The sequence below is a fragment of the Bidens hawaiensis genome, unplaced genomic scaffold, assembly GCF_021521415.1.
Source record: "Bidens hawaiensis isolate Kalapana, Puna unplaced genomic scaffold, B.hawaiensis_p1.1 tig00011078_1, whole genome shotgun sequence".
NCBI lineage: Eukaryota > Viridiplantae > Streptophyta > Magnoliopsida > Asterales > Asteraceae > Bidens > Bidens hawaiensis.
Window position 1 is genome coordinate 525614 of NW_027491855.1, and position 12478 is coordinate 538091.

The 12478-nt window shown below is 34.6% G+C and overlaps 1 protein-coding gene across 1 annotated transcript; it reads right to left on the reverse strand.

Annotated features, from left to right (window-relative positions):
• Positions 1–8350: 8350 nt before the first annotated feature.
• Positions 8351–10831, reverse strand: LOC143537052 (putative peroxidase 26). Its single transcript, XM_077030914.1, has 4 exons — positions 10575–10831; positions 10279–10458; positions 9606–9765; positions 8351–8772 (listed from the first exon to the last, which is right to left on the reverse strand). The coding sequence occupies exons 1-4, from the start codon at positions 10818–10820 to the stop codon at positions 8351–8353; spliced, it is 1008 nt and encodes a 335-aa protein (XP_076887029.1). The 5' UTR covers positions 10821–10831.
• Positions 10832–12478: the final 1647 nt, after the last annotated feature.

Sequence of the window (12478 nt, forward strand, 5' to 3'; positions counted from 1 at the left end):
CACGGCCAAGTTGATAATATGTGCAATGCATCGGCTATGAAAAAACGCTCCATCACAGATAGGTTTATACTTTAATTTTAAATGGCCAACCGCGGCCGTATTGTTGGACGCGTTATCAAACGATATTGAAAAGATTTTATCTTCAATCTTGTATTGTCGAATGACTTTATCCAAGAGTTTAAAAATATTTCTACCCGTGTGCGGGTAATCAAACAATTGAAACGCAACGGTTCGTTTCATCATTTGCCACGACCGGGGGTCAACCCAATGAGCCGTCACACAAATGTATGAGTCGGGCGAACCATTAGGTACCGACCACACATCCGTGGTTAAGTTCACACCAGTTTGTAAGTTTGAAAAGTATGAAATTAGTTCGGATTTAGCGTTTTTCCATGCTTTAAGCATATCTCTTCTAAGGGTCGAACGACTTACGTGTTGGTAGCGTGGTTGAACATACGTTTGCATCATCTGCGTGAATTGAGGGTTGTCGAAGTGGTTGAAAGGAAGTGATTGTTGAATCACAAAGTTGCCAAACTGTTGACGTACCGCTTCAAGGTCGTACGTAAACACCGTTCCTTGATTCGTCATCTCCGGCTGCGAACTACTTCCGGATTCGTCCTTCAAGACCTTGCAAGAGGGCTTTTCTACATGAGCTCTTAAACTGGAGTTTGCTTCTTTGTTATAAAACTTCAAACAATGTTTGCATCTAGCTTTTTGGGTTCCGTTAGACATTTCGCATAGGTCGAAATGTTGCCAAATATCTTGGTTTCGTTTCGTGGGGATGACCCGAACGACGGTTTCTCCCGTGTTCGAGGCACCCATGTTGACCGATGAAGCAGCACTTTGGGAGGCCATGATAATCGACTACGAATTAAGAGTGGTATACTCGAGTATGAAATAAACGACTACGAAAGAAGAGCGTTTGGAGTTGTATAATCGCGTATGAAATAAACGTTTAGAGCTTTTGGAGTTGTATAATCAAGTGTGATCTAACCAATACCCAACCTAAACTATATATAGATGTTTGTGGGGGTAAAATGGTAAAAAAACCAAAAAAAAACGGCTAAAAAACGGTCAAAAACACAAAAAAAACGGCTATAAGGCCGTTTGGTAACGTTCGAAAACCGGTTAAACCGGTTAACCGGTTATTAAAAAACCGGTTAACCGGTTTTTTTTATAAAGGTAATAACCGGTTATTTTAAAAACCGGTTAACCGGTTTTTTAATAACCGGTTATTAAAAAAAACCGGTTTTTTTTATAACCGGTTATAAAACCGGTTTTGGGTCCAAAACTTATAACCGATACGTAAACCGGTTACGTAAACCGGTCAAACCGGTTTTTAAAAAAACCGGTTTTTAAAAAACCGGTTTTCGGTTAAACCGGCCAAACCGGTTCCGTAACCGGTTTTTTTGACCACCTCTAGGTTGAGTACCTTAGAAGAAGAATTACAAAGCAGCTCGACGACCTTTAATAATTGCAAAGCAGCTCACTAGTTGAAGTTCTGTGACGTTTACTCGTTTGTTTATCATCTTTTTTTTTTGAAAAAACAAGTTGTATCTTACTTTTTCATGAGTTAAAGTAAAATTACACCATACATGTAACATTCGTCACTTTTCAAACCTGAAAACCCGACCCGTGTTGAATTTTGGATATTTTTTTATATTTATATATATATAAATATGTATTATTAAATTCCCATGATTCGTTTGACGTTTGTCAATGTTTCCGACTCGGTTTATCGTTCAATGTACTTTTGTTCATCGATTACTATTAATATAGTATTCCCAACGTTTGATGTTCGACATCTGTTAGATTATTGCTTCATTGATTCGTTTACAAAATCCCGAGCCTTAAACATTAATCGAGCCGTACGAGTCAAACGCGTAATCCTAGGTACAAAACGTAATGTTTAACTTTTCAAAGTTTAGGGTTAAAAATGAAATTTATAGATATTAAATCCATACTAAACTAAAACTTATAAATCAGTTTTTAAGAATACTTAATACTCCAGGGACTAAACTACAAATTTCAATAAAATAATAAAGCAAGACCCAACCCTCCCCCCGTCCCTACCCCGTTTTTCCGGCTGGACCTCCGGCCGACGGAATCCGGCGCCGGAGATGGCCGCCACCACCTTAAAACGCGTTTTTGAATCATTTAAATTACATAAAATCCAATTATCGGCAATTTAACATCCTAACAAACCATTTAATTGCATTATAACAACCTAATCAATCCCGTAATGGACGCCGGAATTTTCGGAAATCAATTAACCAAGTTAACGCGTAAACGCTCCAAATTGTTAGTATAAATACGAACCTAAGCCTCATTACAACTCGCTCATATCCTTCTTTCCTTCTGATTCTCTCTATTATAGCCGTAATAATCCGGCAAGGCTTCAGCTCCGGCGAGTCCCTGTTCTCCGGCAAACCAAGACCATTTCGGGTAATTGTTATATACTTTATAATAGTTTTTTACGAATGATTAAAACCCCTAACACTAAATAATCAAATGAACAAAATCCTCAATTGAAATTAGGGCTCTTGAATGAGATGAAGAAGATGAAGTTAACTAGTTTTTATATATAACTTTTCTTATGTCTAAACTGAATTGTTCTCATGGTTCAACAGGTTAAGCTTGTTACATCATTACCATGAGACCCGGGTTGGAAACCCGGGTCATGTGCGTTTTGTTTTTATGAACCGGTTTATTATTATTATTATTAATAAAATCCATATGAAACTATTATTATATTTAAATGTTAAGAACCAAGACATAAACGAATATGAAGTCTAGCTCAGCTGGTTAACACGAACTTATAACATCAAGACCCGGGTTTCGCCAGTCACTTTCTTTTCACTTTTTTTTATAACAGTTTATTAATAAATTATTAATCATGTTAAATCAATTAAAAATCATAAAAAAATATAAAAACCTTTTTAAATTAAATAAAAATTATGTAAATTAACTATAAAATATATCTCACAATTTTAAACTTAAAAACCAAGTTTTCCGTTTTTGTAAGCCGTTATTAAAAATCGTTTACTAATCTAACGTAAACTTTATTTTTTCTATAAATCGTTTCGTCAATGAAATAATTACATTTACGACTTATAAACAATAGTTCAAGTATTTCGAACATGTAAACTTCATATTCCCGCCGTTAGAATACTTAAATCATATTAATAACCGATTTTCCGTTAAAACATAAATAGTAATATTATAATCAAAGAATGTAAAATAATATAAAATATTCATTACAAGTTATACAATAAAACCATCAAGTAGATTATCGATTGAGTCTCGTATTTATTTATTTATAGTTCGTGTGGATCGTTCTTTCGGATTCTTTAACACACATTCGGTTGCTTTGGTTTCATCATTGTGCTTTCGGCTTTACAAGTTTGTCATCGATTTCGAGGTGAGTTTCTTACAACCCCTTTTTAAACATTTTCATATTTTGGGGTAGCATATGTATCCTACAAAACTTCAAGTATTTACGATATTGCTTACAAACTACAATTCATATCATGGACTTGTGTGCTTACTTGCTTATTTGTTTTATACGTGGATTTCAAGTGGTTGCCTCAATAAGTATGATCATACGCCCCCCTTTGCACTCAGGTCCAGTTGTATCGAGTGGAAAAGGGACTTCATATTTGAGTACGTTGGTAGCCCCAACTGGAAAGGACATTCGTATGTTCTTTACACTCAGGTCCATTGCTTCGAGTGTAAAGAACCCTTATGTGCTCATTTCACAAGTTTCATGGAATTGTATGATTTTTTTTACATATTATATCAAACTGTGGAAATCTCACCAGCTATGTTCGTAGCTGACTTTATTTTATACATATGTTACAGGTGTAAAGATAAGAGGATGAAAGTTAGAAGACACATAGCATGCCTATAGGAGGATGAAACTTATCATTTGTTTATTTATTACAACTTGTATTATTTGATAAACTTGTGTTACATGAAGATTTAAAATGAAATAATGTTATTATGGTCATCTAATAGTGTCACGTGTGTTTGAGGAATCTGTACGTCACACTCAGGCGTTTCCGCTTTAGCCGGGGTGTTACAATACAATACCAATTACAAGTTTAGTTGATTAATTTCTTCAAATCCCCAATTCACAATTATAAACCCTAATTTTATAATCCTTGAACATAAAGATGAACTATGTTAACAACACAAATATGAACTATTATCTTGCCAATAGGGCTGAGCAAAGGGCATAGGCAATGGACGGCGTGGCAGATGGCAGTGGCGCGGCGTAAGTGGTGGACCGGCGATGAGCAAAAGAGAATAGAAGAAGGGGCACAGGTGACTAGGTTCCAAAAAGAAACCCGTTCTTTTTTTTTATATGTTTTGTTAACATGTTTTTATTTTTACAATTTACAAATAGCCCCCTCGATTTTGAGTTTTATAAAAACAAAGTTTTTTACTATTTTTGTAACTTTTGTTTATAAAAACTGTGAGGTTTTATAAAAAAAATCAAAAGATGGGGTATTATATTTTAAAAAAAATCAATGATAACCGGTGGCATCTTGAAAAAATATATCGGGAGTGACTACGCTTAATACCTATAAAAATTTTTGGGTAAAAATCGTGAAATTTACCCTACTAACGGGAAAACGGCAGTGACCGGGGCCACCCCGGTCCCCATTGAGCTGCGCCCCTGTCAATATGGAGAAAAATGAATGAAACAAAGAGAACAAGCCGATTCGAGTTGAGTCCATGGGAGTTTATAATTACTTAACAAGCTCAATGTACAATCCAACTTTATGAATATTAATTTAATACTTACGGTTTAACAAGTTATATAACTAATTAAATTGATTTGTATATAATTAAAACTAATAATAAATAAAACATAAAAGGACGTTATTAATAAATAGGTTTTATAAATTTTAGTTTCACACATAATTTTGTTTAAGTCCTTTATGTTTACGATCACTTGTAGGTTTGTCCTTTTAACTTCAATTAGTACAATGGATATCCCCAAATTTCATATGTTAGTAACACGTTACGCCCTTTAGTTTAAGGAACGTCGTATTTCGGGTTAAGTTCAGTAATGTGAACAACACATAAGGGCATTTTTGTTCTTATCTTATTAAATAAAAAGCAAGAAGAAATCAAAATGTATAAATCCATCTCTCACTCTCTTCTTCTATTATCCGGGCTCACAAATCACAAAAACCCTAAAGCTAAAGCCTAAAAGATACACTTTCATCTTCAAATATGATGAACAGAATCCCTTGATCATGACTAATTGTGCATGTTGATATTTATGTTGATTTATTTATCTGCGAGAATTTGCACTAGTGAAGTTTCGCTGATGCCGTTTGACAGTATAGAGAATACATTCTAGATATGATAATTGTATAACTAGTTGTGATATTTTATATGTCAATTAATGAAGAATTTGAAGTCCATAATTATGCATATATATTGATCAAAGATTATATATTTAGTGGTTATGATAGGGGTAAGGTTTTCTGTTTTCACAACTTAATCTCATGAAGCTAAATCCTATTATAACAACAAAGTTGTCAATACGCGCGCGCACACCAACACATTCTTTGTCCCTTGTTAGTTGGAGTTGTGTCTTGTTAGTTGGTAAGTGGTAACCAACTGCATGTTTTTATAGTGGTATTATTTTTAGTGTTTTGCATTTTATATTTGATTTTAATTTTAAATCTTGAAGACAATCTCACTTTAAGGAATTTGATTGATAAGAGTCTCTGTGGTGGTTGTTAAAAGCTATGTTTATACTTTATATGTTGCTCATCATACTTGTGAATTGGATTATTGGTAGAGTGAGTTTGATCTCATAATTTTGGCTCATTTATATATACAAATGCATTGGTTTAAGTTATATTTTAAGGTTAAAAATGGGTAAATACGAAGTTTAAAGTTTTAAAAGATAAGGGTAAAATTGTCATTTCTTAAATTGTTTTAATAATGTGGGTAAATATGATATTTTTAACTAGTTTTAGCGACATATACGATATTTTATGTTTAACTTGGGCATATACCATATTTTATAAGTTTTGAGTTCTTTTTCATGCTGATGTGTCCATATTTGAGCTACAAACAATGGCGAAACTTGGACGAAAATGTTGCCCCGGGGGGGGGGGGGGGAGGCTTAATTTTTTTGTCGAAAATAGGTATACTTACAATATTGCGCAAAAAAACATGACCGGGGGGGGGGGGGGGGCTGGCCTTCACTATCCTTCGCCACTTGCTGCAAGCATGAAAGTTTACCTTTTATTTTTTTGTTGGGACTGCTTATGACATTTGAGCAGTCATCAACATAGGGGCTGTTTGTTTGTGTCTGAATGGGGTCATTCAGACACTTTTTGTTGAATCGGTCAGCTAAATAGGTGTTTGGTTTGCAAAAAAAGTTGCTGAATGGGACCATTAAGGTCTGAATGGCCAACTTTATTTTTAGCTGAATGAAAAAGATGCTTTGTTTCCCACTTTTACCCCAAATCACGTGAGAAACCAAATCCTCTCCAAACCTAACCTCTCATTCCAGCCACCACCACAGTCGATCGGCGCCTCCACCACCGCTTCTCCCAGCCACCACCACTGCTTCTCCCGGCTCCGACCACCGTCGTTCCCAACCCGACCACCGTCGCTCCGTTCTTACGAGGTAAATCAATCTTGTGCTCTTGTATTTGCATCCATGTTTCAATTCAGGAATAGATGTAATAGAAACAAATAAAAATATGTGGACTACATGGGATTTGAAATGGAATACTTGAATATGAAAATATGTGATTTGAAATGAAAATTTGGATGATTTGACTATAGAATTCATATGAACATGATTTTGTGGAAACTCATTTGCTTTTATTGTTCAAAGAAATGGTTAGGATTAATTGGAAACAAGAAGGTGTGGAGAAAACTTTTCTTGAAGCATGTATTCATGAGTTAACCGTTAATGGGCGTGAGGGAGGTAACCTTAAAACATTGTCATGGAATAATATTTCGGCAAAATTAAAAATGCAACATAATTTCATAGTGGAACAAAAACAAATGAGGAACCGTTATGACTATCTAAAAAGAAGATTTTCAGCTTGGAGAAAGCTTAAAAACAAAACAGGCAATATTTATAATGCCGTGACAAACATGTTTAATTTGTCGGAAAAAGAGTGGCAACTAGAGATAAATGTATTTTTTTAAACAATAATATCTTTTCTCTCTGAATAGTAGTTCTTAATATATTTCAAGAATCTTATAGAATTTTATAATATTTTTTTCCAAACAGTCTAACAAGTATAAAGAAACCTTAAGAACCGTGCCACTTGCTTACCCCGAACTACGTACTCAATTGTTTGAGGGTGTGGTTACTTCTTAATCTGCTAGCTTGTGAGCCATGGGTGAAAACGCAAGAGCGAAATACGGATTATTTTGAATGTTTGTTTGTTGAAGGTTATGTTATGAATTTTTTGGATGTTTGTTTGTTGAAGGTTATGTTATGAATTCTCTTTATTTTAATTATCCGTCATTAAGTATAGTCATTTAGATTTTTGATCAAACAAATACGTTTCATTCAGTACATAATTCTGCAGAGGGGTAAAGTAGTAATTCTGCACAGTCATTCAGATGTCTAACCAAACAGCTCTTATTGGTTCAGATGTCTAACTGGTTCAGATTATCTTACCCATTCAGACAGCTTAATGGTTCAGACTTACTGATTCAGATGTTGCCAAACAGCCCCATAGTTTTAAAACCATTCTTCTGTCAAGGCACTTGCTTTTCTGTTATGCATAAATTTTAGATGTTTTCAATGTTCGGTATTTGGTTCCCGTTGGATGCATTTTCATTTTCAGGCCTGAATGTTGAAAACATTAAGGTCACACATTTCAAATCTTATGTGTATAAATAAATAACGCGCTTACAAGGACCATAGCACTACAAAAAATAATGTAAGCTTTTCTTAATATGGGATTTAGGAATGTTATATGCATTTGAATACATGTCAGACAACTTTCATCATGCTTGACCCGTTTGACCCATTTTTTGTTCTGTTTTGTAATTTTCAGGATCACAAATTTGAGCTTGAAAATACCACCTTGGCATAACTTAATAACAGGTACATTTTGCATGTTAGGAAAACCGAAAACACAATCTCATTATTTGTACCGCGTGCTCTGTTTATCATTGATTTTTTTTTTTTTACAGGATGGGGTGGAAACTTATAAGTTGAAGCAATATACAACTTGTAAACTTGGAATTAAACAACACTGATTATTTATATTTCAGCAGAGGAATAGATTTTTATTTCAATGAAAAAACAATCCCGCTATTTATTAAGAACAAAATAATCACATTCAATCTACTTGTTGACCTTTTTGCAGTCAAGCCGAATCTGACCCTCGGTTCCAGTCAAAACCTTGAGCCCACCCATCCTACTCATCGAAAAAGCAAACTCCCCTTTAAAATCTTCAACCGATGAAGCAAATTCATCGGTTAAATCATACGTGTCACCACCATAACGAAGTTGTTGGTCAACTCCTAAAACGGCTTTATTGGTCAACACCCGAGAGTAATAGGAGTTGGTGAATTTGTGGGTCGGGTTACTCGGGTTTAAGTTTATGAGCGGGTTGGGTTGACCCAGTCTCACTTTTGGAGGGCATTGATTCCTCAAATAAGTTAATGTAGATTCTTCCATTGTAAGGTCGGGTTTTCCAGTCTTGTTGAAGTCGTATAGGCGGTCGAGAATGTTACTGCATCGAACTCTTCCCATCATATGCGCTCCTGAAATTATAAATTTTATAAAATGTCATAAAGAATGTGACAAATGAGCACGACCCTGAGCATATTAAGGGCGCGTTCGTTTCACAGAATGGAGTGGAATTGGAATTGGAATTGAAATTTGCATAGGATTTGGAATTAGAAGAAATTGGATTTGGAATTTGAACATTCCAATAGGAATTGGAATTTGGAGGAATTATAATCCAATTCCATTGTGTTCGTTTGACAAATGAATTGGAATCGTTTTTTTTTTACGAGGATAAGGGTGGAAACATTTTAGTTTTTTTAGAATTTTTTTTTATTTATATTTTGCGTTATGATTTTTTTTAGAATTTTTTTAGGATTTCTATTAAGATCAAAAACCCCTCAAAAATAATAATAATAAATTCATAACTCAAAATATAAATTGAAAACAAAAAAAGTTAAAAAAACTAAAATGTTTTATTCGTTGTCTCGTAAAAAAACAAAAAAAAAAAAACTCAGAGAAAAGATTCCAACGAATTCACTTGAAATCCTTCACATTTTTGGAAGGATTTAGAATCCCTTTATTTAAAGGAATTTGAAGGAATTGAATTCCAATTCCTTGACAACCGAACACACTAAAATGGAGTTAAGATTCCAATTCCAACGAAACGAACACGTCATGTCATGGGATTTTAATTCCAATTAAAAAGAATTCTCAAGAATTCTGTGAAACAAACGGCCCTAAGTGTTTTACAATATACAAATGATAGTTGAATTAAGGTTATAGACACAATATTGTTGTACTCAGATAATAATTTAAACCTTTGAATAAAATGATTTAGAAGGTTATTTATAAATGAAGGATGACTTACCAAGGAGTGTAGTCATGTCTTGTACATCTAAGTGTTTAGACTGGAAGTATGCCAAAGTCGATTCCCAAGACATGGAAGGCGAGGGAAAGTCGATCCATGCTGCGTTTGATTCAAGTCCGTCTCGTCTTCCCAAGAAAACCGGATAAGACGGTCCACCCGACTGTTCAAATTCGACACAGTTGACTTTTGATGTCAGTCAAACAGACTTTTTCAAATCTAGAACTAAGTCACAATGTGTTTAATGCAGGGCTATTCAAAAAGCTTGCGACTCACTCGTAAAATGCGCACTCGAAATCAAACTAGCCAAGCCAAGCCGGAGCAGCTTGTAAAAGAGCCGAGCCCGAGCCAAGGTAAGACTAGTTGGCTTGCTTGTTAAAATTAAAGCCCAAATTTTAATATACATAAAGCATAATCTTGAACTATAACCCAAATTTTAATATATATTATAGATTCCGTAGTTTATAAATTCTGCATTGTGAGTATTTTAAAAATGTTATTTATTATTTATGTATACGAACCAGCTCTTTATGAGCCCTTTACGAGCGGGGCCCAAGCTCAGCATTAGCTAGTTAAGATAAGCGAGTAAAGCCCGAGCCCAACCTGTCTCGGGTCATTAGGGGTTAATGGACTATATATCATATATTCATGTTGAATATAAAAAGGTTTCACTTACGAAATAAACAGCATCTCTGGCTGCAAGGTTGAGAATGTCTGCACACGAAACAGCTCCAGGGCACCGTGCTTCCAAAACTCGCTTGATGTTGTCAATAAGCACAAAAGCACCTAGTCCCCATGCTTTTGGTGATGAATTTTCTGTATTTGGCCCGTCTAGAAGAATCGATGCATCGCACCCCTATTATATCATTTTATATTAACTTAAGTTAAAAATCTGAAAAATGTTTGGTATATACATAAACACAAAGATATTAATGGTAATGTATTTGAATGTGAAAGATTAAGATGACATACATTAATCATACAGTCTGCATACAACAACTTGATGAGCTTCGGAGCAACTGACTTGTCATTAGCCCACACGAGCCCTACCTGGTGCCGAACAAACGGCTCCACATTCGCACACGTGTTGTGTACCTTATAGAAGTGTCGGATTAATGGTGCAGCCTCAGGCGGCATCCCTATTGCCGCCTGAGTGCCGCCAACCAATGCTCCAAAAATAACTAATGCAAAAAATGAAAACCATTGTTCTCTCATCATCTTTATAACAAAAAAAATATATAACTCTTCTGAGCAGTTGAAAAGATTAATATGCATGGCTCATTGGTAACATGCAAGGGTATATATATATATATAAGTTGTTAATTATGTATTAATGGATATACAACTATTATGCTTAATGTGTACTCTATTTCACCGACAGTGCCATGTTGGTAAAATTTTTTTATATAAAGACATAAATGAGTTTGTAAGTTACCTCGGTTTCACGTTTCATAGTTCACACTACATTCTTACCCGGTCGCACCCAAAAAAGAAGTTAATGACACACTCTTCAAGGTTTAATAGTTGTTATCGATTATTGTATTTGGCAACTTGTTTTTTTTACAGTAGATTATAATATGCATAGAAGTTATCTTAAAAACAAATTATCACCTATACATTTTGTTGATACATGTTTTGTACGTCTCGATCTTTATCAGGGTTATTAATGTAATAGTTTAATGTATAGGGGTTATAATGTAAATATGCCTAAATGTAAGGCACATTTGTTACCCTGTAACGAATGTGTCACATTCGTCTATTGTACGTCCCATTCGTTAACCCAGATTAACGAATGGAACATAACAAATGTTGGCCATTCGCTATCTTTAATGTAATAACGAATAAGGTTGTTTATTCGTTAAGTAAGTGTAACGAATAACTCATTCGTTAAGTTTATCTTAACGAATGAGGTTATCTCCCTATATATACCCCTGTAATCTATTCTATTTAGAATAAGTTTCTGTTTTTTTCAATTTCTCTCTCGTTACTCTGCCGAATTGTTCACTCGACATACACACTACACATAACGTATACAAGCCTAATCGTATTAGAATCAACATGTGTATCGTTGTTATCAAGATCTAGATCTGTATAGGTTCTTTCAAGTGGTATCAGAGCCAAGGGATCTGATCTACGATGCAATTGTTGATGTAATCAGTGTAATTGTATTCAATTGATTCGTGTCAGGATGAATTTATTAAGTTTTCAGTTTAATTGGTGAATTGAGAAACAGAGACTGAATTTAGTGAAGCTTGATTGAGTCTGATAGATGTTTATGAATTCGGACTAGGTTAGTGAGGTTCGGATTTGGTTTAGGCTTAGTTTGATCTAAGTTTTAGGTGTTTTCGGTGTGATTCAGATGAGTTGAAGTTTGAAATTGAAAGTTTGAACTGTTGAAGATTCATTCATTAAGATGAAGACTCATTCGTTAGGTTGAAGATTGATTCGTTAAAGGATAAATCCTATTCGCTAAACCTCTTTTGTTAAACCCCATTTGTACCTCATTCGCTAAAATCCATTCGTTAAACCTTACTCGCTAGGACTCATTCGTTATTAATTCGTTAAATCTTTCATTCGTGAAGATTGACTAACGAATATCAAAGTAATTCTCAGTCATTCGTTAAAGTAATCCACTTTTAACGAACATCTCATTCGTTAAAGTAACTCATCTTTAACGAATAACTCATTCGTTAAAGTAATTCGTTAATTTTCTTTCTCATTCGTTACTGTGTCCATTCGTGTGAACAGTAGCCAATTAACTTTGAAGATTTGACAAAATTGCTCCTTGAAGTTTAAAAAGTTGTTTATTCATGGCTTCACAAAACGCGTCTTACTATGCGTTAGCTTCTCAGAACGTATTATTGCAACAAATGCTG

Coding starts and splice junctions, on each gene's coding strand:
- LOC143537052 (XM_077030914.1), bottom strand. CDS start 10,820: ATGATGAGAGAACAATGGTTTTCATTTTTTGCATTAGTTATTTTTGGA. Junction 10,459..10,574: donor ATGCAGACTGTATGATTAAT/GTATGTCATCTT, acceptor ATGATATAATAG/GGGTGCGATGCATCGATTCT. Junction 9,766..10,278: donor CCAGAGATGCTGTTTATTTC/GTAAGTGAAACC, acceptor GAATTTGAACAG/TCGGGTGGACCGTCTTATCC.